This window comes from Podarcis gaigeae (assembly GCF_964106915.1).
Source record: "Podarcis gaigeae genome assembly, chromosome: 2".
Lineage (NCBI taxonomy): Eukaryota > Metazoa > Chordata > Lepidosauria > Squamata > Lacertidae > Podarcis > Podarcis gaigeae.
This window is the reverse complement of record NC_139679.1, coordinates 115,718,316-115,744,069: the sequence shown is the minus strand read 5'-3', so window position 1 is coordinate 115,744,069 and position 25,754 is coordinate 115,718,316. Positions and strand designations below refer to the sequence as shown.

General features: G+C 46.7%; 1 protein-coding gene and 1 long non-coding RNA gene across 20 annotated transcripts in view; one reads left to right on the top strand and one right to left on the bottom strand.

Moving 5' to 3' along the window:
- Positions 1 to 25,754, top strand: part of TNXB (tenascin XB) — a 119,669-nt gene that overhangs the window by 53,616 nt on the left and 40,299 nt on the right. For 8 of the 19 annotated variants that reach the window (XM_083721930.1, XM_083721924.1, XM_083721937.1 and 5 more), the window contains 15 exons: positions 591 to 872; positions 6,408 to 6,716; positions 7,310 to 7,609; positions 8,538 to 8,825; positions 9,125 to 9,412; positions 9,874 to 10,158; positions 11,291 to 11,602; positions 13,011 to 13,322; positions 14,805 to 15,116; positions 16,436 to 16,747; positions 18,333 to 18,617; positions 19,818 to 20,105; positions 21,168 to 21,455; positions 22,281 to 22,568; positions 23,899 to 24,177. In XM_083721930.1, coding sequence (XP_083578056.1) covers positions 591 to 872; positions 6,408 to 6,716; positions 7,310 to 7,609; positions 8,538 to 8,825; positions 9,125 to 9,412; positions 9,874 to 10,158; positions 11,291 to 11,602; positions 13,011 to 13,322; positions 14,805 to 15,116; positions 16,436 to 16,747; positions 18,333 to 18,617; positions 19,818 to 20,105; positions 21,168 to 21,455; positions 22,281 to 22,568; positions 23,899 to 24,177 — 4,428 coding nt within the window. The remainder of the gene's footprint in view (positions 1 to 590; positions 873 to 6,407; positions 6,717 to 7,309; positions 7,610 to 8,537; positions 8,826 to 9,124; positions 9,413 to 9,873; positions 10,159 to 11,290; positions 11,603 to 13,010; positions 13,323 to 14,804; positions 15,117 to 16,435; positions 16,748 to 18,332; positions 18,618 to 19,817; positions 20,106 to 21,167; positions 21,456 to 22,280; positions 22,569 to 23,898; positions 24,178 to 25,754) is intronic. The other 11 variants (XM_083721933.1, XM_083721932.1, XM_083721923.1 and 8 more) reach the window with 9 other exon arrangements.
- LOC310838235 lies at positions 644 to 3,747 on the bottom strand. The gene is made up of 3 exons (XR_014560835.1): positions 3,595 to 3,747; positions 1,576 to 1,810; positions 644 to 742 (listed from the first exon to the last, which is right to left on the bottom strand). It is a non-coding gene; the product is annotated as an uncharacterized lncRNA (long non-coding RNA).

Below are 25,754 nucleotides of genomic sequence, written 5' to 3'. Positions count from 1 at the left end.
GCCATTGATAGCCTCCCAGAGTGGCTGGGGAAACCCAGCCAGATGGGCAGGGTATAAATAATAATAATTATCATTATTATTATCATTAGTATTATTGCCTTGCCTCCATGAATTTGTCTAATCCTCTTTTAAAACCATTCAAGCTGGCGGCCATCACTGGCTCCTATAGACACCACTTGGGTAGTTTTCTGAAAATATAGTGGTGTAGAAATCTGGAAATCAATGAATTAATGAATGCAACTGATAACCTACCGTGAAATAAACTTATTCAGTCCAGAGGAGGGACTGGACTGTAGCCAAGTTGCTCACAGTCCACTGTCCCCTGGGCTCATGGATAGTGTCATTATACAGTTTGGTCATTAGGTGGCACTAGACTTGGTTGTGTAAGAACACAGATCATGAAATAGTATTAAAACCCAGCAAGAATTAAAAACTGAAGAAATAAAATAGACTTCTTCTGAGTAGGCTTGGTAAAATAAAATAAAAATACTTGGGGATTAGGATAATTATATTTTCTCCCACCTGCTTACTTCTTTCCTTCTTAAGTGTTCGGCAGCCACCATCCTCTCCTCCTCTTGTTCGTTTTTCAGCCCCGGCACCAGCCCTGGAGAAGCCCACTCTGGGGCAGCTCTCCGTCTCAGACGTCAAAGAGAACTCTGCCCGCCTGTCCTGGGACGTCCCCACGGGGACCTTTGACTCCTTTTTGATCCAGTATAAAGATGCTGAGGGCAAGCCGAAGAGTCTGCCCGTGGATGGAGGATCCCAGGAAGTCACCATCTATGACCTAGCGCCTTCCCGGAAGTACAAGTTCAGCCTTTATGGACTCGTAGGCCGCAAGAGACATGGCCCTGTTTCTACAGAGATGGTTACAGGTGAGCGATGTCTCTCCAGAATGTTGGTTGGCATACTTCTTGATTTTTAGAGTTGAAATGAGTTTGGGGTCGGGGTGGGGGAATGCTGAGCAAATCCTAAATCAAATTGGCTTGCAAAAATAAGTCGCCGTCGCTATCCTGGACTCCTTCAGGGGGAACACCAGGGTGTGAAATTTATAAATTAAATAAGCAATACCCTCCCCTTCAGGTAACAGTGCCGTTGCTTTTGCAGCCAAAACAGTGCCGTCCATGCAAAAGAGGGACATGGCAAGGTTTGCAGAAGTAACCCCACAAAAAGTTAGTAGTGTGGGGGGGGGGACATATGGAGGAACTCCAAAACAGCCCAACGAGAACAGTTTTGGTTGTAGCTAATGCTAATTATACTCAAGAGTTGAACCATTGAAGTTAAGGAACATAACTAATCTAGGTTTATTGATATCAGTGAGTCTACTCTGAGTAAAATTTAGTTGGATACAATCCATAGAATGCTAACTATTGGGCAGGGGTTAAATAGAAAACTGTGTAGGAAGGGGAAGGGAATGGATTATTCCAGAAGGGGAGTAGACAGATGGCTGGCTGCCTGGCTGACCAGCTAACCATGCCCCTTGCAGAATAATCCATGCCGGGACACTCCACACCACATTTCATGGCAGGTCCCATTTGCTTATATACCTTTTAAAAAAGAAAAGTCAAAGCCAGATACTCACCAGAGGCAATGTTATTTCTGCGCAAAAACAAATGAGGCAGATTTTCCAACAATTATAACCATGCCTTGCCAATTTTGTTTCATCAGATTAATGATGATTACATTATAAATTGTTGCGCTGAAATTTCTCTCTTCCACAAATTATGTATTCCAACGCTCCCAGTTATGCAGACTGTTGGATCCATCTGTTTTTCTTTCTTTTAAAAGTGCATTTGAATTGGCATATTATTATCTACAAAGTAATTGACAATACTTCAGTTTTATAAACTGAACTTCACAGTCAGAAGTCAAAAAAAGATAGCATGAACATTTCTAAATTTTCAGAAGTAATATTCGGAGCCTGAATTCCGCCCTGTCTCAGATTTGTAAAATGTGCAAACGTTAATTCAAGGCAGCCTAATCTGCTGGAATCTCTGCTGCTTCTGAAATGCTCATGTAATTTCTTTTTTTTATAATAATTTTTATTAAATTTTTAAACAATAAACAACGTACATAAAAACATATTCTTTTTCAATAACCACATTTCATTCTCATCTTTGGACTTCCTCACAACTCTTGTTCCTGCACTCTGAACACATAAATTTTTCTAGCAAATTATTTACTTAGTTCAATTTATATTATGTAATTGTCCAATATTGAGTCTCAAATTTTAGAATTTAAATCACTCTTAATCTTTAAATCTTAATTCTAGGATATTATTTATCCAAAATTTGTCTTATCCTTCCGTTACATTTATACTTATATTCCTTATAACTAATTTATTGGAGCCATATTATTACGAATCTTACATCTTTCTTAACATTCATATAATTTACAATGTTTTTGTAAATAGTCCTTAAATTTCTTCCAATCCTCCTCCACCAGTTCCTCTCCGAGGTCTCGGATTCTGCCAGTCATCTCTGCCAGTTCCATATAGTCCATCAGTTGCATCTGCCATTCTTCCAGTGTGGGCCGAAATGCTCATGTAATTTCTAGGCCTTCCTAACTTTATCCAGGTCTGTAATTCTGCAGAAACACAGACACTCAATATGTGGTACTCAGCACAGAATTAAGAATGTAAGAGCCTGTCTGCTGGATCAGGCCATGGGTGCTATGCAGCATGCATGGCCCTGGCACTGAAATTTGTGGGTGCCCAGCCAAATTCATAAGGAATTTTGTGGGTGATCAGGCACCCAGGGGGTTGACACCTATGCATTCAGAGATGTACCACTTTTGATTTTAGAGACAGCATATAGCCAGTATTACAAATAGGTCCTGATATTTTTGTTTTCCATGAACCTGTCTAATCCCCTCTTTAAAGCCGTCCAGGTTGGCTGCCACTGCTACACCCTGTGGTAGCAAATGCGACTGTTCAAATCTGCCCTGTGGAAGGAAACACTTCCTCCTGGAATATCCAACCGTTGAGAGAGAGAGAGAGAATGCCATTTCATTTCTATTTCATTCCCTGCTCTGGAGTGCTTACTGGATTCCAGGAAATTCAAAATGGCTGCCACCATCAAAATGGCTTCCTCTGCTGCCACTCAGTCTTATAGAACCAGTACACATTTCTACAGGGTGGGTGGATCATTTTCCTCAAGAAGCTTATTTTAGTCAATAGGTGCTGTGTTAATCGTACGCCTCCTGCAAAAGGACAGTGATAGAAGCCAGGCGTGTTAAAAACACAAAGTCAAACTGTTCCAGTCAGTCCTGGTTTTGAACCTGGAATGCACAGGGAGACTTTAGTTGCATTTAGATTTCTTTGTTTCCTTTTCCAGATAGAAATGTCTTGTAAAAGCCCAGAGATGTTTTACTTGAAAGCAGGCCCAAAGGTTGAAAAACTATCCCATCATGGTGTTGCTTTAAAAAAAAAATATCCAGGAGGAGGGAGGAATCAGAGAGAAATTGTCCATGTCCCATGTATGCCTAATCTATAGTAAGCCCTACTGAGTTCCGTGGGATTTACTCCCAAGTAAACATGGCGCTGATGAGTTGGCAAAATGGTTTGGCCAAAGAAAAAGTAAGCTGAGGACAAAGTACCTCTTCTAGGCCCAAGGGTGTGGACAGCAGAATACAGCTGTATCTGTGAAGAAGCTCTGACCAAAAGGCAGGAATGGAATTTTTATGACTCAAAGTTATTACACTGAGGCAACAGTAACCCCTTTCAGGCCAGGCCTCTGGTCTGAATCCAACACTTGTGGCCCTGGGAGTGTCAGATGTCAAGGAAATACTATCTGACTTTTAGAAGACATCTGAAGGCAGCCTTGTATAGGGAAGTTTTTAATGTTTGGTTTTTTACTGTGCTTAATATTTTTAATTTGTTGGAAGCCGCCCCAAAGTGGCTGCGGCATATAAATAATAAATTTTCATCATCTTCATCATCATCATCATCATCTGAGCTCAGCTCTCCAACTTTCTGTTTATATCTAAACTCTAAAGACAGTTTCCTCCTCACAAAATTCATCATGCCCTCCAACATTTTTCAAATGAAAATAGGGGTGTCCTATTCCATAACAACAATTTTACTATTTATACCCCGCCCATCTCACTGGGTTGGCCCAGTCATACCAGGTAGCTTCCAACATATATGAAAACATAATTAAACATTAAGCAAACCTCTGTATGGAGAGCTGCCTTCAGATAGCTCCATACCCTCCAACATTTCCAAGGGAAACACGGTCATCCTACCATACCCTCCAACATTATTCTGATGAAAATAGGGGCATCCTAAGGGAAAGCGGGACATTCCTGGATCAAATCAGTCACCAGGACAGCTTTTGTAGCCCCAGGACTGTCTCTGGGAAATAGGGACACTTGGAGGGCCTGATTCATGTGAAAGGATTGGGTTTGGGGTATGAGGTTCTGCTTTCTTATATCATTGGATTTTTCTGCCAAGCATAAGGAAAATTTGCTGAGGAGATAAGATAATGTTCCTATCATGTACAATTTCCCAGAGTTGCTTCTTCTGGAATAAGTCGGCAAACTTCACAAAATTTTGCTTTAAACACTATTTCTCTACAGCTCTGGCCCAGTTCTTCCTAGTCCCGCCCTGACAAACCAGCCTCTTTACTGCACTGGTTATCTTTCAGCATAGCTCTGCTCATCCTCTGTTTGGTCTTTACTACACTTCTATTAACACACAAAATAAATATCCACAAATACATAATGTATAAACCATTGCGTGGCTATTCCCGCCCCCTCCCACAGATGGAGTAAATAAAGACACCGGACACCAGAAATTTAGGTTAATGGGCGAAAAATGGCCACAACTTTATTGATTATAGGTAAGAGCGGTATTGGCTTAGGCATTGGCCCTAACAGACTATCCGGTCTAACCGGGAAGGGTTAAACACCAGCAGGGGGAACCCCCGAGATGCATATCCCTAGGCGCTCCCCGAGGGGTTACCGCAGCTGCTGTAGAGGAGGGAAAGGGGCGAGCCAGGGGCTTCCCCGACCTTAAGTGCCCCAGGTCGGCCCGCCCCTGCCGCCAGCCGATTGGCTCACGCTGCAGGAGATGAATAGTAATGGGAATCCCCTGATCCCGCGGGGCTGACGCCAGCCCCGCGAGAGTGTGGGCAGGGTCGTGAACCCGCAACACCCCCCCTCCTAAATTCAGGAGTGGCTTTATAAAAAATAGCACAGCTCAGAACATGGATGGGGGCGGGGAGGAGAGAGAAATATGGTTCACGTCACATTTTACGCAACTAATTCTGACTTATATATACAAACTGAAGCACAACTATCTTTCAAAATATGCACTTCTCTGAATTTTGTGACACTGTTCTCTGAATCATGTGTCCAAAAAAATTGTATACTAGGCCAAGTATGAACAAAGATGGGAATAACATATAAAATGCATTGATTTAGCCCTGTGAGATAGCTCAGTTGGTAGAGCACGAGATGCTTAATTTCAGGGTCGTGGATCTGAGCCCCATGTTGGGCAAAAGATTTCTGCAGCGCAGGGGGTTGGACTAGGTGATCCTAGTGGTCACCTCCAACTCTATAATTCTATGATTCAAGGGGATATTGCTTGCAATTTATCTCAACAAGAACTCAGTAACTCGGAGCAGGGCTTCTAGTGCAGCTGCCCTTTTTCAGTGGAATAGCATTACTGCTGAGATACGACAGGTGCCCCATCAACATTTTCCATAAACAACTGAAGACATTAAGCAACTGAAGACATTAAACAACATCTTTGTTCCGACAGCCTTTCCTAGGTGGATAAATGGTCTATACCAGGGTTGGCCAACTCCCAAGAGACTGCGATATACTCACAGAGTTAAAAACTGGCAGTGATCTACCCCCTTTTTGGGGGTTCGGGTCAAAATTGTTGAGTTTTTTTCAGGGAGGAGGTAAAATGTTGAGCTACTTTTACGGGAGTCACAGTTGTTCAGCTTCTTTGCGGGAAGCCAATGATCTACCAGTGATCTACCAGTAGATCATGATCTACCTGTTGGACATGCCTGGTCTAAACCACGTCCTGTTAGGATTTTTGCCTTCTTTTAAATTTATTTGCTGTATTTGTGTATTTAACTGTTTTTAATTTTCTTATATGGAAATCACTTTGAGGAGATTGCTTTAAAAGTTGTTGTTATTGTTGTTGTTGTTATTTATTAGACTTGTTAGTTTATTGCTACCAAAATGTCTCTGATGTATGTCTTGTGCAAAATTGCATGCAACAATGTGAATATTAGGGGGGAAATGCACAAAAATGCTGGGGGGTTTTGCAAGTTGATGTGGAAATATGGAGAACTGAACTAAAACCTGGAAAAACGAGAAACTCAGAAAAATCGACACTCACAGATCCATCAGTCCCAGCACTCCCTCTAAAAAATATATTCTTTGCTCTCTAGGCAAAGTCCCAGCCCCAGAAAAGAAGCCAGAGAGAGAAGTGACAGCTCCACCCGGCCTGGGAGAACTCTCCGCCTCAGATATCACCAGCAGTTCTGTTCGCCTCTCCTGGAGTGTCCCCTCTGGGAGATTTGATTCCTTCCTGGTCCAGTACAAGGATGCTGAGGGCAGACCCCAAGTGCTGCCCATGGAGGGGGACTCCCGCGAAGTCACCATCCCTAGCCTGGCTCCTTCCCGCAAATACAGGTTCAATCTCTACGGCATCTCCAGTCGCAAACGTCTCGGCCCAGCCACAACAGATGTCATCACAGGTCAGCAGAAGGCCTGCCATGAACTATAGTATTGTGTTTGCAGAAAGTGGCGTCTTTCCCCCACTCTAACCCATTTCCTTTTCCAGGGCGTAGTGTTTCATTTTTGCTTCACCCAGGATGCAACTGTACACAGAATTCAATCTGTCTTTGCATCTAGACAATGAGAGGACAGGTGTGGCTGTTACCCCACTCATCTGGGTGTAAGCCCCCTTGAATTCTGAGTAAGACTCATTTAGGATTGTGCTGTAACATGCTTTCACCTTCTCTGAAGCCCTGCAAAAGTTTTGTGTGCTGAAAGTGCTCTTTTAAAAACCAGTCACCTTGGATTATATGAAAGGATGGGTGCCACCTATCCACATAAGCACTCCTGTGGTCTTTTCAACAGGCAAAACGAAAATAAACACCCAGAACAAGGGCTGACATTCAAGGTGCATTTTATAGCTCAGTCCTACATATTCAGCTGCTTTTCCCACCATGACCAGGAAAGCAGGAATGAGAGTGCAGGCTTAGAAACATTATGTGTGGGTCTTTAGGCCTATTGAGGGCTGCTGCTGCTGCCTTTTATTATAATTCGTCTTGCTTCCCCATAACAGCATCACGGGATGAACAGCCTGTAGCTGAGCCTGAGCCAGAACCTGTCCTTGGTGACCTCTTAGTCTCGGATGCCACCAGCAACTCTGTCCGTCTCACATGGAGTGTCCCCACTGGCAGCTTTGACTCCTTCTTTCTCCAGTACAAGGACCCCGAGGGCAATGACCAAGCCCTGACCGTAGACCAACATTCCCGCGAGGCCGTTGTTCCTAATTTGGTTCCTTCCCAAAGATACAGATTCTTCCTCTATGGAATCTCTGGGCCCCAGCGTCTTGGACCTGTCTCAGCTGATGCCACCACAGGTTAGCACAAGCATTCAGTACACGTACAGTGGTACCTCGGGTTACATACGCTTCAGGTTACATGCACTTCAGGTTACAGACTCCACTAACCCAGAAATAGTGCTTCAGGTTAAGAACTTTGCTTCAGGATGAGAACAGAAATTGTGCTCTGGTGGCTTGGCAACAGCGGGAGGCTCCATTAGCTAAAGTGGTGCTTCGGGTTAAGAACAGTTTCAGGTTAAGAACGGACCACCGGAATGAATTAAGTACTTAACCCGAGGTACCACTGTATATGTCTTTTCTAACTGGCAGAGCTTTCGTCCTGTTTCTCCTTTTGGGCTGGCAAGATCAGAAAATGATGGAGCCACAATCTGAATCCTAAAACTTTGGAACGCCATCTCGTTCTGTGGTGCTACGAGAGCAGAGGATTCGTTCTGCGATTTTTTTCACAGTGCATGTCTGCCCATGGCAAAATAAAACGAGCAGCGAGCTTATTTCACAGCCATTACTAAGGAAACACAGGAACTGTCGTTCTGCTAATGAGCCATGCAAATTGCAGTGCTACTAAGGAGCCATGGGAACTGTGGTTCTGCGAAGGTGTAGGGGATCTTTAGAATGGAAAACACAGTATCTCCAGAAGGTTATAGATCTTGGGATGCTTTGGAGGATATTTGCATGGTTTGGTAGATGTGGAAGTCAAAGTAGCTAAAACTTTTTTCAGTTTTGTTCTTTCAGCTATTGTCATTGTTTTTGATGTTTCTCTCCAAGGGCCTTTTAATTAAATTTGACGGATGTCACATGGTTTACGCATGACCTGGAGATGAAACACCCATCTCTAGGTCAGCCAGCTGTCACAGAGCTCATAAGGAGGGCCTTCTGCCTCTGTCTCATCTCTTCCTTCCCGCATCCGTTAAGATGTACATTCTCATCTCTTCCTCCTGTTTCGCAGCCCCACTACCAACAACGCCTGCTCCTCAGCCCAGCTTGGGAGAGCTCTCAGTCTCGGACGTCACCACCGACTCTGTCCGTCTCTCCTGGACTGTCCCCACTGGGAGCTTCGACTCCTTCCTGGTCCAGTACAAGGATGCGGAGGGGAAGCCTCAGGCCCTCCCAGTGGACGGAGCTTCCCGTGAGGTCACCGTCTCCAGCCTTGTGCCTTCCCGAAGATACAAGTTCAATCTTTACGGAGTCTCTGGTCGCAAGCGTCTGGGTCCAGTTTCTACTGACACAGTCACAGGTCAGCAAGGGGAGGTTCTAAAGACCTTTTGCCAGTCATAATACATGGCCATGGGTATAGCTTAGAGGTATATCTGCTGCTCTGTATCAGAAGGTCCCAGATTCAGTCCCTGACATCTCCAGATAGGGCTAGGAGATGTTTCTTGCCTCAAACCCTGGAGAGCTGCTAGCAGTCAGTCTGGATACTACTGAACTAGATGGACCAATGGTCCAACTCAGTATAAGCTAGCTTCTTATGTTCCTGAGAACCACCCTGGTAGGTCAAATGATTTTTCTCTCTACTACCATCTGTTTCCCCAGCATCACTTCCAAAGGAACCTTCAATTGCTCCCAGCCTGGGGGAGCTCTCTGCTTCTGATGCCACCAGCAATTCCGTCCGTCTCTCCTGGACTGTCCCCACGGGGAGCTTTGACTCTTTTCTGATCCAGTACAAGGACGCTGAGGGCAAACCTCAGGCGATTCCAGTGGAGGGAGCTTTCCGTGAGACCGTTGTCCCCAATCTGGTTCCTTCCCGCAGATACAAGTTCAACCTTTACGGACTCACTGGCCGCAAACGCCTCGGCCCCATCTCCACAGATGCCACCACAGGTCAGCAGCAAGAGTCATTTGGGCTGGATGTGTTTTAGTTTTCTTGTTTTCTCAGAGGGCATCAGCAGTGTCAGAAGTGGCTGCCGAACACTCACATTTATTGCTTTCCCATTGATTTCATAGGCCTTGGTTCCAAGGGACTCCTCTCAGGATACAGTTACTCAATCAGTGGGTGGGTGAGAGGAGCAATCGTTGTATGTTCTGAGTAGGGATTGGGGAGAAGACTGAAACATTTTGCATTTATTGGTAAATCCACCCAATTCACTTTTTCCAAACCAATACACAAACTGAAACACATTCGTCTTTTGAAATCTGTGTTTCTCCTAAATCTTGTAATGCAGTTCTCCTCCACCTTCTTATAAACTTCCATAATATGCGCCCTCCTCAGTTCGTTTATCTTCTAAACTGCCCACCTAGGAGAGCATTTGTTCAGCACCATCTACTTCTTTCTGTTCCTCCAGCATCATCACAGGAACAGTCAACTCCTCCCAGCCTGGGGGAGCTCTCTGCTTCTGATGCCACCAGCGATTCCATCCGTCTCTCCTGGACTGTCCCCACGGGGAACTTTGACTCTTTCCTGATCCAGTACAAGGATGCCAAGGGCAAACCTCAGGCAATCCCAGTGGAGGGAGCCTTCCGCGAGACCATCGTCCCTAATCTGGTTCCTTCCCGCAGATACAAGTTCAACCTTTACGGACTCACTGGCCGCAAGCGCCACGGCCCCATCTCCACAGATGCCACCACAGGTCAGCTTCACTTGATGAGCTGGGGCCCTTTTCCGGGATCTATTTTCTGTGTCATTTCATGCAAAGCTAGTGGCTGAGCCCATGTGGGACTGTCCAAACCAACCTGGACCCTGTGACCATCGTCTGAGGCCCTTCTTCGTGTGCCTCCTTGCCTGGAGGTGTTTCAGAATTCCCACCCTCCTTATTAATTTCCTTCTTTCCTCAGGAAGCAGCAGCGGTGTCAGAAGTGGCCACCTAACAGTCAAACTTATTGCTTTCTCCCTGATTTTACAGTAGCTATGTTGACACAAGCCTCTTCTATCTGTTCCTTCTCTTTCCTATTTGTCTTTTACTCTTCTCTTTTCCACCCCTGCTGATCCATCTGTGCCTTTCTGCACATCCCTCAAAGATACAGTTACATAGTCAGTGTAGCAGAGAGAAGAAGCACCCAAATTGATGGGGGACCAAATTGAATTATTTTGCACTTCTCAGTAAATCTCCCCAATTCACACTTTCCAAAGCAACAAGCAGACCCAAACACAACCATTCTTCGAGATTTGTACTTCTCCAGGGTTCACAATGCAGTTCTCCAGCCAAGCAATACATCCAAAAATGTGTGTGCTGGGGGAACGTTGTATTTTTTATGTTGTGAACTGCCCTGAGATCTACGGGTGAAGTGCAGTATACAAATTTTAATAGTAGTAGTAGTAGTTTAGCTCTCACTCAGGGTTGGGGATTCTCATTTGATCTGGGAGCCATATGCGGCCTTCCAGGCATCTCAGTCTGACCCTTGGAACTGTCTGCTGGACACACACCCTCCCCTTAGGACACACCCCTCACAAGCCTTGCTTTGCACCCAAGTCTTTTGGCCTGACTTGGAATGTGTCCTTGGACTCTGATATTGCTCTGGCTTGCTTGGGTGGGGGATAGAGAGACATGTCTGAGTGCATGCAGAAAACAGCCTACTTTACAAAGGCAACATTGACATCCATTGCTCCACCCCCTTTTGCCTCTAGCAACACCCACCATTGGCCTGGGGACTTTTGGAGGTAGACCAGAAGGGAATGCATCCCTCAGGCTGGTAACAGGGTCCCCCACCCCTCCCCTCTATCTTGTCCCACCGCTATGGGGTTACACTTTCTCTCTGTTTTAGCTGCTGTAGGAACGCCACCAAAGGCCACCACAGAAAAGGACACCGTCGTTCAGCTCAGCCTGGACCAGCTGTCCGTTTCTGACATCACCAGTGACTCGGCCCGTCTCTCCTGGACCGTCCCAGCTGGGAATTTTGACTCCTTTCTAGTGGAGTACGAAGATGCAGATGGGAGGCCGCAGGCGTTGCCCGTGGATGGGGCTTCCCGCACACTCACTGTGCCCAACCTGGAGCCCTCCCACAGATACACGTTTAACCTCTACGGACTTTACCGCGGCAAGCGCTATGGCCCCCTGCCAGTGGAGGCTGTTACAGGTCAGCAATGGATGAACTGGCCAACTGGCTGTGGGCCTTCCCCTCCCCCCACCCCGGACACACTTTTCTCCATTCTTCCTCAGGGCGCATCTGCAGCATCGGAAGAAGATGCACCCCAGCCTATGAATTTCTGTTCTCTTTCAGGCATACCTTTTGAGCTTTACACCTGAAGGGCCTTTCTTGGGTGGTGGGAGGAGAGAGAAACCTCTCTGCTCAAGTGCCATCCCAGTCCACAGGCAGATACTTACTTTTTACATTCATCATAACATTGAGCTGAAAGTTCCTTCTCCCCTTCCGTCGCGAACCACTTTCCTAGCCCCATTTGCACTACATTTATGGCAGGTTTGAAGGGGCCTGTGGAGACGGATTGTAGAAAATATGAGGTGGCATGGGGACTTGCATAGTCTTGCTTCCTTAAATATAAGCACCATGTCGCTCCACAATTTTGCATGTAAACGGTCCCAGGTTTAATATTGGACACCTCCACTCCGTTTAAAAAAGGAAGATGGAGCAGGTGATCGGAGATTTTGTCTGACTAGTGATGGAGATCCTATAACCCTCCATATGTTTTTGGACCCCAGGTCCCATCAGGCCCAGCTAGCATGGTTGATGGCCTGGGATGATAGGAGTTGTAGTCCAACAACATCTGGAAGGCATTGGGTTCTTCATCCCGGCCACAATTGCTGGAGAACTGTGGACCAGGAAAATCTAGCTTGTTAAATTTCTCCTAGCAACTCTAAACTCCGTTAACAAACTACAAATCCCAGGATTCCTTTAGCAGGGAAGCCATGACTCTAACACTGGGCCTCAGTCGCCAACGGTGTAACATATTTGTAGCTGAATTTTCATTGTGCCTTATTTTCTTTTTAGAAATAAGATAAAGTTGAAACTGTGGCAGAAATGCCACAAGCTAAACCTGAAACTAGAAAAAGGAGAAACCGGGAAGAACCAGAAATGACTGCTTTGTCCATGCCTACCAGCATGCATTGCCCCTTTCACACATAATTTAGCTTTCTATGGGTTAGGAAACCTCATTTGGCTGGGAGCCATATGCGGCCCTCCAGGCATCTTAATCTGCTGGACACACCCCTCACAAGTCTTGCTTTAGTCTTTTGGCCTGACTTGGATTGTGTCCTTGGACTCTTGATAGTGCACTTGCTTGCTTGCTTGCTTGCTGGCTTGGGTGATAGACATGTCTGAGTGCATGCAGAAAACAACCTACTTTACAAAGACAACATTGACATTCATGGCTCCACCCCCTTTTACCTCTAGCCACACCCACCATTGGCCTGGGGACTTTCGGAGGTTGACCTGAAGGGAATGCATCCTCAGGCTGGTAAAAGTGTCCCCCACCCATGCCCTATGTCTCGTCCCACTGCTATGGGGTTACACTTTTTCTCTGTTTTAGCTGCTGTAGGAACGCCACCAGGGGCCACCACAGAAAAGGTCACTGTCGTTCAGCTCAGCCTAGACCAGCTGTCAGTTTCTGACATCACCAGTGATTCGGCCCGTCTCTCCTGGACTGTCCCAACTGGGAATTTTGACTCCTTCCTAGTGGAGTACGAAGATGCAGATGGGAGGCCGCAGGCGTTGCCCGTGGATGGGGCTTCCCGCACACTCACTGTGCCCAACCTGGAGCCCTCCCACAGATACACGTTTAACCTCTATGGACTTTACCGTGGCAAGCGCTATGGCCCCCTGCCAGTGGAGGCTGTCACAGGTTAGCAGTGGATGAACTGGCCAACTGGGCTTTGGTCTTTCCCCTCCCCCTGCCCCGGACACGCTTTTCTCCTTTCTTCCTCAGGGCGCATTTGCAGCATCGGAAGAAGATGCACCCCAGCCTATGAATTTCTTTTCTCTTTCAGGCATACTTTTTGAGCTCTACACCTGAAGGGCCTTTCTTGGGTGGTGGGAGGAGAGAGAAACCTCTCTGCTCACGTGATAGCCTGGCCCACAGGCAGATACTTACTTTTTACATTTATCTTAAAATTGAGCTGAAATTCCTTCTCCCTCTCCATCGCGAACCACTTTCACAACTCTGTTTGACATCACCAGTGACTCAGCCCATTTCCCCTCCGCTTATGGCAAGTTTGAAGGGGCCCAGGTTAAAGGATTGCAGAAAATTTGAGATTGCTATGAGACTTTCTAGGTTTCAAAGTCTGGTTTGCTAAGGGTCTCCTTACAACTCTCATCTCCCTTAACGAACCAGAGATCCTAGGATTCTTTTAGCAGGGAAGCCATGGCTCTTAAAGGGCCTCTGTCTCCCATGGTGTAAGATATCTGCAGCTAAATTTTCATAGCGTCTTCTTTTTAAAAATCTGGAAAACCCAAAGCAACAATCTGAACATAGGCGTAGAGAAGGGGGGGCAGCTGCCCCCCAGATCAAGTAAAACAATAGAAATATTGACCAATCACATCGCTTCTGCCCCCCTAATAAAAGTCTTGGCCCCCCCAACAAACATCCTGGCTATGAGCATGAATGTGAACCCAAAACTAGAAAATTGAGAAATTGTGAGAAACCGAGGCTGACTGCTTTGTCCATGCCTACCAGCATGCAGTGCCCTTTTCACATATAGCTTAGCTCACTATGCGTTAGGGGACCTCATTTGGCCTGGGAGCCATAAGTAGCCTTCTAGGCATCTCAGTCTGGCCCTTGGAATGATCCACTGAACACTGAACACAACCCTCACAAGCCTTGCTTTGCACCCAAGTCTTTTGGCCTGACTTCAAAGTGATAAACAACTACCTGACATTCAGAAGTCATCTTAAGGCAGCCCTGTTCAGGGAAGTTTTTAATGTGTGATATTTTAGTGTTTTTTGGTTTCTATGGAAGCCGCCCAGAGTGGCTGGGGAAACCCAGCCAGATGGGCGGGGTACAAATATTATTATTATTATTATTATTATTATTATTATTATTATTATTATTACTGACTTGGAATGTGTCCTTGATATTGCTCTTGCTTGCTCGGGTGGGGGATAAAGAGACATATCTGACTGTATGCAGAAAATAGCCTACTTTACAAAGGCAACATTGACATCCATTGCTCCACACCCTTTTGCCTCTAGCCACACCCACCATTGGCCTGGGGACTTTCGGAGGTTGACCTGAAGGGAATGCATCCTCAGGCTGGTAACAGAGTCCCCCACCGCTGCCCTATATCTTGTCCCACTGCTATGGGGTTACACTTTTTCTCTGTTTTAGCTGCTGTAGGAACGCCACCAGGGGCCACCACAGAAAAGGTCACCGTCGTTCAGCTCAGCCTAGACCAACTGTCTGTTTCTGACATCACCAGTGACTCGGCCCGTCTCTCCTGGACCGTCCCAACTGGGAATTTTGACTCCTTTCTAGTGGAGTACGAAGATGCAGATGGGAGGCCACAGGCATTGCCCGTGGATGGAGCTTCCCGCACACTCACTGTACCCAACCTGGAGCCCTCCCACAGATACACGTTTAACCTCTACGGACTTTACCGCGGCAAACGCTATGGCCCCCTGCCAGTGGAGGCTGTCACAGGTCAGCAGTGAATGAACTGGCCGAGTGGGCTCTGGTCTTTCCCCTCCCCCTGCCCCGGACACGCTTTTCTCCTTTCTTCCTCAGGGCACATCGGAAGCATTGGAAGAAGATGCACCCCAGCCTGTGAATTTCTCTTCTCTTTCAGGCATACCGTTTCTGCTCTACACCTGAAGGGCCTTTTTTGGGTGGTGGGAGGAGAGAGAAACCTCTCTGCTCACATGATAGCCTGGCCCACAAGCAGATACTTACTTTTTCCATTTATCTTAAAATTGAGCTGAAAGTCCTTCTCCCTCTCCTTGACATCACCAATGACTCAGCCCATATGCCCTCCATTTATGGCAAGTTTAAAAGGGCCCAGGTAAAAGGATTGCAGGAAATTTGAGATGGCAATGGGACCTACATATACTATAGTTTGCTAAAAGTCTCCTAACAATTCTCATCTCCTTTAACAAACCAGAAATCCCATGTTTCTTTTAGCAGGAAAAGCATGACTCTTAAAGGCCCTAGTCTCCCATGGTGTAAGATATCTGCAGCTGAATTTTCATAGTGCCTTATTTTTAAAAATCCCCCCAAAACCCCAAAGTAAATTTAAAATTGCTGCAGAAATGCAACAAGCTGAACATGGGCATAGCCAGAGGGGGCAGCTGCCGCCCCTTCCGATCATGTAAAACAATAGAAGAAATGATCAATCACATTGGTTCTGCCACCCTAATAAAGTCTGCTGCCCCCCTCCAAAAAAAATCGTGGCTAAGCCCATGAAGCTGAACCCAAAACTAGAAAAAACAGAAATTGGGAGAAACCAATTTGCAAAGGCAATATTGACATTCATGGCTCCACCTCCTTTTACCTGGGTGGCGCTGTGGGTTAAACCACTTGCCAATCAGAAGGTCGGAGGTTCAAATCCCCATGACGGGGTGAGCTCCCGTTGCTTGGTCCCTGATCCTGCCCACCTAGCAGTTCAAAAGCACGTCAAAGTGCAAGTAGATAAATAGGTACCGCTCTGGCGGGAAGGTAAATGGCGTTTCTGTGCACTGCTCTGGTTTGCCAGAAGCAGCTTAGTCATGCTGGCCACATGACCCAGAAGCTGTACGCCAGCTCCCTCGGCCAATAAAATGAGATGAGCGCCACAAACCAAGAGTCGGCCACGACTGGACCTAATGGTCAGGGGTCTCTTTACCTTTACCTATACACCCACCATTGGCCTGGGGACTTTTGGAGGTGGACCAGAAGGGAATGCATCCCTCAGGCTGATAACGTCCCCCACTGCTGCCCTACGTCTTGTCCCACCGCTATGGGGTTACACTTTCTCTCTGTTTTAGCTGCTGTAGGAACGCCACCAGGGGCCACCACAGAAAAGGTCACCGTCGTTCAGCTCAGCCTAGACCAGCTGTCAGTTTCTGACATCACCAGTGACTCGGCCCGTCTCTCCTGGACTGTCCCAACTGGGAATTTTGACTCCTTTCTAGTGGAGTACGAAGATGCAGATGGGAGGCCGCAGGCGTTGCCCGTGGATGGGGCTTCCCGCTCACTCACTGTGCCCAACCTGGAGCCCTCCCACAGATACACGTTTAACCTCTACGGACTTTACCGTGGCAAGCGCTATGGCCCCCTGCCAGTGGAGGCTGTCACAGGTCAGCAGTGGATGAACTGGCCAACTGGGCTTTGGTCTTTCCCCTCCCCCCACCCCAGACACACTTTTCTCCTTTCTTCCTCAGGGCACATCGGAAGAAGATGCACCCCAGCCTATGAATTTCTGTTGTCTTTCAGGCATATCTTTTGAGCTCTGCAGCTGAAGGGCCCTTCTTGGGTGGTGGGAGGAGAGAAAACCCTCTCTGCTCGAGTGATAGCCTGGCCACAAGCAGATGCTTACTTTTTACATTTATCTTAGCACTGAGGTGAAAGCTCCTTTTCCCTCTCCCTCGTGAATCCCTTTCCCAGCCCTGTTTGCACTACATTTATGGCAATTTTAATGGGTGGGGAGATAGAATGTAGAAGATTTGAGGTAGCAAGGGTACTCGCATGGAAAATTGGTGTCAGTTTTTCTTGCTTCATTAAATATGATCTCGGTGATCAGACAGGGATATAAGGGATCAGTCGGTCCTTCAACAATCCTGGACCCAAGTTGTTAAGGGCCTTGTGAACTAATACATGACCCCTGGACTTGGCTCTCTAACATATGGGCAGCCCATGCAAGCTTTTAAGCACTAGATTTATGCAATGACAACAGTCTGTCCCTGCCAACAGTGTAGCCACAGCATTTTGCACTGGACCAGGCACCAGGGTAGCCCCACACAGAGCGCATTGCAAAAGTCTAATCTTGAGGTTACAGGTTACAGGTAGGTAGCCCAATAACAAACTTAGTTGGTCTCTAAGGTGGGTGGCACTGTGGGTTAAACCACAGAGCCTAGGGCTTGCCGATCCGAAGGTCGGCCGTTCAAATCCCTGCAACGGGGTGAGCTCCCGTTGCTCGGTCCCTGCTCCTGCCAACCTAGCAGTTCAAAAGCACATCAAAGTGAAAGTGGATAAATAGGTACCGCTCCGACGGGAAGGTAAACGGTGTTTCCGTGCGCTGCTCTGGTTCGCCAGAAGCGGCTTAGTCATGTTGGCCACATGACCTAGAAGCTGTACGCCGGCTCCCTTGGCCAATAAAGCGAGATGAGCACCGGAACCCCAGAGTGGGTCACAACTGGACCTAATGGTCAGGGGTCCCTTTTTAAGGTGCTACTGGAAGGAATTTTTAAATTTTGTTTCGACTTGAGGTTACCAGTGCATACAGATCACCACGACCATAGCTTTTATGCATCATTTGGGCGCCAGTCACCAGTGGTGATAGTTATTTGCAGCTTTGAATTATGCTGTCAAGAACTGCCCACTTGCATTTGCGTTATCTTAATCTCGTCCTGGCAACTAGTGAATCTGAAAACAGGTTATTTCTGCACCTGTTTCTGATCCAGTTGGCATTCTCCAGCACCCATGAGTGCCTGCTTTTTAGCCTTGCTGTTGGGGGAAAACAACGGGCGAGTTAATCTCATCTTCCATTTTGATATAGCTCTTCTGTCTGTTCTATGCCTTAGGCCCTAAGGCTTAGAGGGAGCACACTGGGAGACCTTTTGCATTCTTCTAATCATGACTTAATTTTTACAGGAGCAGAAGAGTTTCCGACTGTTAAGTAGTACTTCACTCTTCACCGCCTTTTTCTCTCCCTCTGTGTTTTAGCCTCGGCAGTGACACCACCACCACAACCCACCCTAGGGGAGCTCTCAGCCGTTGATGTTTCTAGTGATTCTCTCCGCCTCTCCTGGACTGTCCCCACTGGGATCTTTGACTCCTTCCTGGTCCAATACAAGGATGCGGAGGGGAGGCCTCAGGCCCTTCCGGTGGACGGAGGTTCTCGCGAGGTCACCGTTTCTAGCCTCCTGCCTTCCCGTAGATACAAGTTCAATCTTTATGGGATCTCTGGTCGCAAGCGGATTGGCCCCATTTCCACTAGTGCGGTCACAGGTCAGCTGAGGTCACAGCAACCATAATTCTTTCACAGGGGAAGCAGTTTATTTCCATTCTGTCTCAGGAGCAGGGGCATCGCTGCGTCTCCATCTGCAACGCAGACCGAGGGTGCATGTATATATATACAAACGAAGTTGCCACTGTGCCCCGGAAGTGCGTTTCCCCCCCATGTCAGAGCGAATTATTCATTTCAATTGTCATATAGAATCATGGAATCATCCCACTGGAAGGGACACTGAGGATCGTCTATTCCTGCAATGCAGGAATATGCAGCTTTAGCCACCACTGACGTTTTCCATGAAACCCCAAAGCAATGCTTGCTTGAGCGCATTGTGGGAGATTAAAATAGTGGCTAGATCCATTTGCCAGGCAGTGTTGAGAGTGCCGGGAGGTTATAATTTTGGTAAAAAACCAGAGGCCTTCTTTTTGGGGTTAATTAATGAGGAAATTTAAAAAAAAAAAAAGATGTAAATTTGCTTATGTATGCCACAACGGCTGCAAGAATGTTGATGGCCCAAAGATGGAAGCAGCAAGAACTCCCCTCCCTTGAAGATTGGCAGATAAAGATTGGCAGATAAATATATTGAATTGGCAAAGTTGACGGGAAAGACAAGAAACCAGCGCGATGAATTGTTTCTTAAGGACTGGAGCAAATTTACAATTTATTTGAAAGAAAATTGTAAATATTTGAAAATGTTTGCAGCTTTAACATGAAATGTTTTGTAATGTGAAATTAAGGAGCTAATTTACATATAAGAGGGTGAATGATAAAGATAATATTTAGTAAAGAAGTGGTTACAGAAATGCGAATGATCTGACCAAAAAAAAAGGGGGGGGAGTCAGAAAGAAGGAGAGAAGGAGGTCGATACTCAGTTTGAGTAACATGGTAGTTAGGAAGTTTAAGTAATTTATGCGAAATGTAATTTTGGAAAACTCAGTAAAAATTATGTTTTTTTAAAAAAGAGAGTGCCGGGAGGAAAGGGGGTGAAAATTAAGGGTGTCCGGACACGCAGTCAGCAGCTGAGCCTGTAAGCGCGCTGGCAATGATGCCAGGTGGTGATGCCAGTGCTGGCCAGAACACAACACCCTCTGGCATAGGTGATAAGTTGGAAGAAGCATCTCTCTCTCTCTCTCTCTCTCTCTCTCTCTCTCTCTCTCATGGTGGCCACTGACTCCTTATTCTACTCTCTGTTCCAGATCAACTGATGGTGAAGCCCACTCCAGCACTCAAGCTCGGAGAGCTAACAGCTGGTAATGCCATGCCAAATTCCCTTGATGTCTCCTGGATTGTGGAGGCCGGGGACTTTGACTCTTTCATCATCCAATACCAAGACGCTCAGGGCAAACCCCAGGTTCTCCCTGTTGACGGGCGCCTCCGCTCTCTCCACCTCCACGACTTGGCCCCGTCCCACAGATACCAGATCAACCTCTATGGTGTCTTGGGCCGAAAGCGTCTGGGCCCCATCTCCACCGAAGCAGAGACAGGTCAGCAACCATCCTTCTTTAAGACAGCCTCCCCCCAGTCTGGAGACCACCAGGTTTGGGGAGGTATTTGTCCTAGACAAACGTGGCAGCATTCTCTCCAGGCTCACATTTCCATCTTGGCTCGAGGAACTGGATTTTAAGATGTGATAAACTTCCAAACCACTTCTGTATCTTCATGTGGTTGTATCCAGTTCCTTTCTACTCAGAATAAACCCAGGAGCATTAATGGACACAACTAACTTTGTTCTGTTAATATCAATGGGTCTACTCTAAGTAAAGGTAAAGACGACTCTGGGGTTGTGGCGCTCATCTCGCTTTACTGGCCGGGGTACAGCTTCTGGGTCATGTGGCCAGCATGACTAAGCCGCTTCTGGCGAACCAGAGCAGAATGGAGCAAAAAGATACACCACATGGTTAAAAATGTTGGCAAAGCTTTTAACGATTTTGAAAAGAATTAATAACGCAGCCATGTGCAAATTCCTATTTTGGCAAGTCCCCACTTCATTTCAATTTATTTTAGGATTTAGTTTGCCCAAAGCCTTCAGAACTGCTGTCCCTTTCAGAAGAGGCTAGTATGGAAAGGGACCTAGCTCAATGGAAGAGCAGCTGCTACCAAGTCACTGTAGATTAGGGTTTCCAGCTCTTTTTCGGAGTATAATTCCCATCATCCCTGACCACTGGTCCTGCAAGACAGGGATGATGGGAGCTGTAGTCCAACAACAGCTGGAGACCCAAATTTGGGAAACCCAGGATTAGACAATACTAGATGGAGCAATGGCCTGACTCAGTATCAGCTACCTTCCCATGTTCCAAAAGTAGGGGGCCCTTTGGGATCAGCTTTAGGAGAAAACACTTGCCGCAAATTGGAAAGTGTCACATGGAGGTTTGTTTATTTGCTTGCTTGCTTAAAGTAAAAGCACCAGGCCTGGAGGTGAAGCACCCATCTCAAGGTCAGCCAGATATCACAGAGTTCATTAAAAGAACCATCTGCCTCTGTCTCATCTCTTCCTTCCCGCATCCGTTAAGATGTACATTCTCATTTCTTCCTCCTCTGTTTCGCAGCCCCACTACCAACAACGCCTGCTCCTCAGCCCAGCTTGGGAGAGCTCTCAGTCTCGGACGTCACCACCGACTCTGTCCGTCTCTCCTGGACTGTCCCCACTGGGAGCTTCGACTCCTTCCTGGTCCAGTACAAGGATGCGGAGGGGAAGCCTCAGGCCCTCCCAGTGGACGGAGGCTCCCGTGAGGTCACCATCTCCAGCCTTGTGCCTTCCCGAAGATACAAGTTCAATCTTTACGGAGTCTCTGGTCGCAAGCGTCTGGGTCCAGTTTCTACTGACACAGTCACAGGTCAGCAAGGTTCTAAAGACCTTCTGCCAGCCATAACACATGGTCAAGAGGCCACAGCTTAGGCCACAGCTCTGCATGCAGAAGGTCCCAGATTCAGTCCCAACATCTCTAGGTAGGGCTGGGAAAGATTTCTTGCCTGATACCCTGGAGAGCTGCTAGCAGACAGTCTGGATACTACTGAGCTAGATGGACCAATTGTCCAACTCAGCATAAGGTAGCTTCTTATTTTCCTGAGAACCACCTTGGTAGGTCAAATGAATTTTTTCTCTGTGACCTGACTCAGTATATAAGGCAGACTGCTCTATTCCTGAGAACCAGCTCAGGACAGTTGATAATTTTCTCTGCTACTGTCTGTATCCTCAATGTCACCTCCGAAGGATGATGCGCAGCGTAAACTAATAATGCAGAGTTTTAAAGAATAAAAGCTTTACTGATTTTAAAATAAACTTCTTCATAAACAACATGGTTCTAAACAGTTTGACTGAGATTATATACTGACTCTGCTCACAGCTAAAGCAGACAGACTCTCACTGACATCTTACAGAGAACACAAAAGAGAAACTGGCTACTCAGTCACATGTCAGAATGACTCAACAGTTAGCAGTTAGGCCTGAATAACTTTAGTAGACCCAAATGACTGTGCAGTCCGTGCACTTCCAGGCCTGCTTTGCTGCTTCTGCTCTCATGTGTCTTTGTCACATGACAAAGGAGCCCTCAATTGCTCCCAGCCTGGGGATCTCCCTGCTCCTGAGAGCCTTCTGCTTCTCTTACCTCTTGCTTCCCCCATCCCTTAAGATGAACTTTCTCTGTTTCTCCATTTTTCAGCTGTACTACCAACAACGCCAGCTCCTCAGCCCAGCTTGGGAGAGCTCTCAGCCTTGGATATCAGCACTGATTCCATCCGTCTCTCCTGGACTGTCCCCATGGGGAACTTTGACTCTTTTCTGATCCAATACAAGGACGCTGAGGGCAAACCTCAGGCAATCCCAGTGGAAGGAGCCTTACGCGAGACCATCGTCCCCAATCTGGTTCCTTCCCGCAGATACAAGTTCAACCTTTACGGACTCACTGGCCGCAAGCGCCACGGCCCCATCTCCACAGACGCCACCACAGGTCAGCTTCACTTGATGAGCTGGGGCCCTTTTCCAGGATCTATTTTCTGTGTCAATTCACGCAAAGATAGTGGCTGAGCCCATGTGGGACTGTCCAAACCAACCTGGACCCTGTGACCATCATCCCTTCTTTGTGTGCCTCCTACATGAGGAGTCCAGAGGGTGGCAACACGACTACGGGTCCTTACTGGTAGTTGTTCTTCTCTTTGACATCCCCACCAGATGTCAAAGAGAAGAACAACTACCAGACTTTTAGAAGACATCTGAAGGCAGCCCTGTTTAGGGAAGCTTTTAATGTTTAACAGACCACTGTATTTTAATACTTTGTTGGAAGCTGCCCAGGGTGGCTGGGGAGACCCAGACAGATGGGTGGGGTATAAATAATAAATTATTATTACTTTGGAGGCTCCCCGTTTGTGGAATGCCCTCCCCAGGGAGGCTCCCCTGGCGCCATCATTACATATCTTTAGGCACTACGTGAAAACATTCCTCTTCAACAAGGCATTTGTCTGATTAACTTCTAAGGCTTTTTAAATGTGTTTGTGGGAGGGGCAATTATTGGTTTGTTTCATTATGTATTTTATGTTCCCGTTTTGTACTTTTTCTGTTGTGATCTTCAGATGAGGGGCGGTATACAAATTTAATAAATAATAATAATAATAATGTTCATTCTGCATTTGCAGGGAGTCAGCCTTTCAGTGTGGCAGCTCCCATGCCATAGAATTATTGACATTAAGTCAGCACTATCGCTGTACAGTGGTACCTCTAGTTACGTATTTAATTCGTTCCGGAGGTCCGTTCTCAACTTGAAACTTTTCTTAACCTGAAGCACCACTTTAGCTAATGGGGTCTCCCGCTGCTGCCGCGCTGCCACCACACAATTTCTGTTCTCATCCTGAAGCAAAGTGCTTAACCCGATGTACTATTTCTGGGTTAGCGGAGTCTGTAACCTGAAGCATATGTAACCTGAAGCGTATGTAATCCAAGGTACTGCTGTATTATTTTAGACAATACACTAACCCTGATGTTCACTGTTGAAGGCAGTATATGACCCTGAATATCATTGGGTGGAAATTGCTGGTGGCAAGAGCACTCTTGCTTGCTGGTTTCCCATAGACATCTGGTTGGCCACTGTGGGAACAGGATTCTGGGCTAGAATGGGCCACTGGCCGGATCCAGCAGGGATCTTCTATTCTTTTGATTCCTGCCTATCTTACATGCCACTACCTGAAGAACCACCTATTGAATGATAAATAAGTTGATCGCAGGAGCCAAGTTGGTGCTTACCAATTATTCATTTTTGTTCTCTCTTTCTCTGTTCTCTTCTCCAGTTGCAGAATTGCTGGCTGCACCAACCTTAGGAGAACTCTCTGTCTCTAATGTCACCAGTGAGTCTGCCCGCCTCTCCTGGACTGTTCTAGCCGGGAGATTTGACTCCTTCTTAGTCCAGTACAAGGATGCTGAAGGCAAACCCCAGCAGCTGCCCTTGGATGGAGGCACCTATGAGACTACCATCTCTGGCCTGTCTCCTGCCCGACGATACAAGTTCAACCTCTACGGGATTGTAGGGCGCAAACGCCTTGGCCCTGTCTCTGCCGACACAGTCACAGGTCAGCACATGGCTCTTTGGCATGAATAGGGCATTGGGAGTGGTGGTGTAAATTTGGTTCAGTTCACATGAAAAGCTACTTAATTTGCATTTCCCGAAATGACACGCAAAGCGAAACACAACTAATCTTCAAAATTTGCACTCTTGCAAATGTTGCAGTGTGTATGAAACCAAGACAACCAAATAATGTGCACACAAACATGTGCAGATTTGGGGGAATTGGGAATAAAAATGCCTATGCTCAAGATAATAACGTACGGAAATGTAGTTATGTTGGCTGAAATATACATTAAAATGTGTATATTAGGCAAAATTTCATACAAATTTAATACCGGCAGCAACCATTTTGCACGCATTCAAAGCACACACAACCATGCACATGTGCATTGCTGAGAGCCTGGAAATGGCAGGGAAAGGGGGAGGGGACTAGGGTGGGCATATACATGCACCACCATCATGCATAATGACCTAGAACGCAACCCCTGCAAAAATTGGGTGTTGCCTGTATGTGCATTAGGAAGTGGGCACACTAAAATGCAGGCAAATTCTCACACAGACTTTTAAAAAATCATTAGAAACTGAGGCAGAAGTTTGGGAAACCAAAAATTAGGGGAAATGGGAAACAGAGAGAAACTGAAAGTATCAAGTCTGTCCCTCCCTTGGCATGTGTCTGGCTATATTAAGCTATTTCGCATATTTCAGACAAAAATGTATATGCAGAGCCATATAAAAAAGACTTGATGATCTCTTTTCAAAATGAAAATTTACCAGGCCTGGTGCTAATACAGGCAATAATGAGGTAAATATCGGAAGCCTAGAGGGTTCTGCCAAGGTAGCAGAAACTGGGTCACTTGGGGGGCGGCCTTTGATTTTATTTGTATTTTTGCATGATGCTGAACTACACTCACCAGCACAGCTGTCATTTAAATTTCCCTCAAGGCAATGCCTGCAATGCATTATCATTGCATCATGGGAAAATTTCAGTGGTCCCTCTGCCGGTGAGTCCGGTCAACCAGGCCTCACCCTACTTTGGCTGGCCCCACTACTACTGGGCAACCCTGGCCTACCTGCTGCTAGATGAGCTTGGCATCACTGGGGAAAGGAGGGGGCAAAGCAGACCAGTGCTGCTGACAGGAGGTAGGGGTGTCAGCCGATGGAGTTTGCCCTGACTCCTGGTGCTGGCCCTGAAAAAGCAGTTTGGGTGGAGTTTCATTCTATGTGTGAGATTTTGAGCAGGAAGTTAACAAGGGGATGTTAACTGTTTTTCCTCCTGTGGAGGCGAATTTGTGAAGCTAAGTTCCTCAAGAGGAGGGAGTGACTCCTAAAGCAGTTTAAGGCCCTAGATCGCACCTGCCCTGTCTCAGACTTGCAGCCTCAGCTGTGTTGCTTACATGTCAATTATGAAAATCCCTGGCGGTGATGGAATTTGAACTCGGCACTCTTAGCTTCGAGCCTAATTTATTTGCCTCTGAACCCAGAGTACAGTGGTACCTCGGGTTACAGACCTTTCAGGTTACAGACGCTTCAGGTTACAGACTCCACTAACTCAGAAATAGGACCTCAAGTTAAGAACTTTGC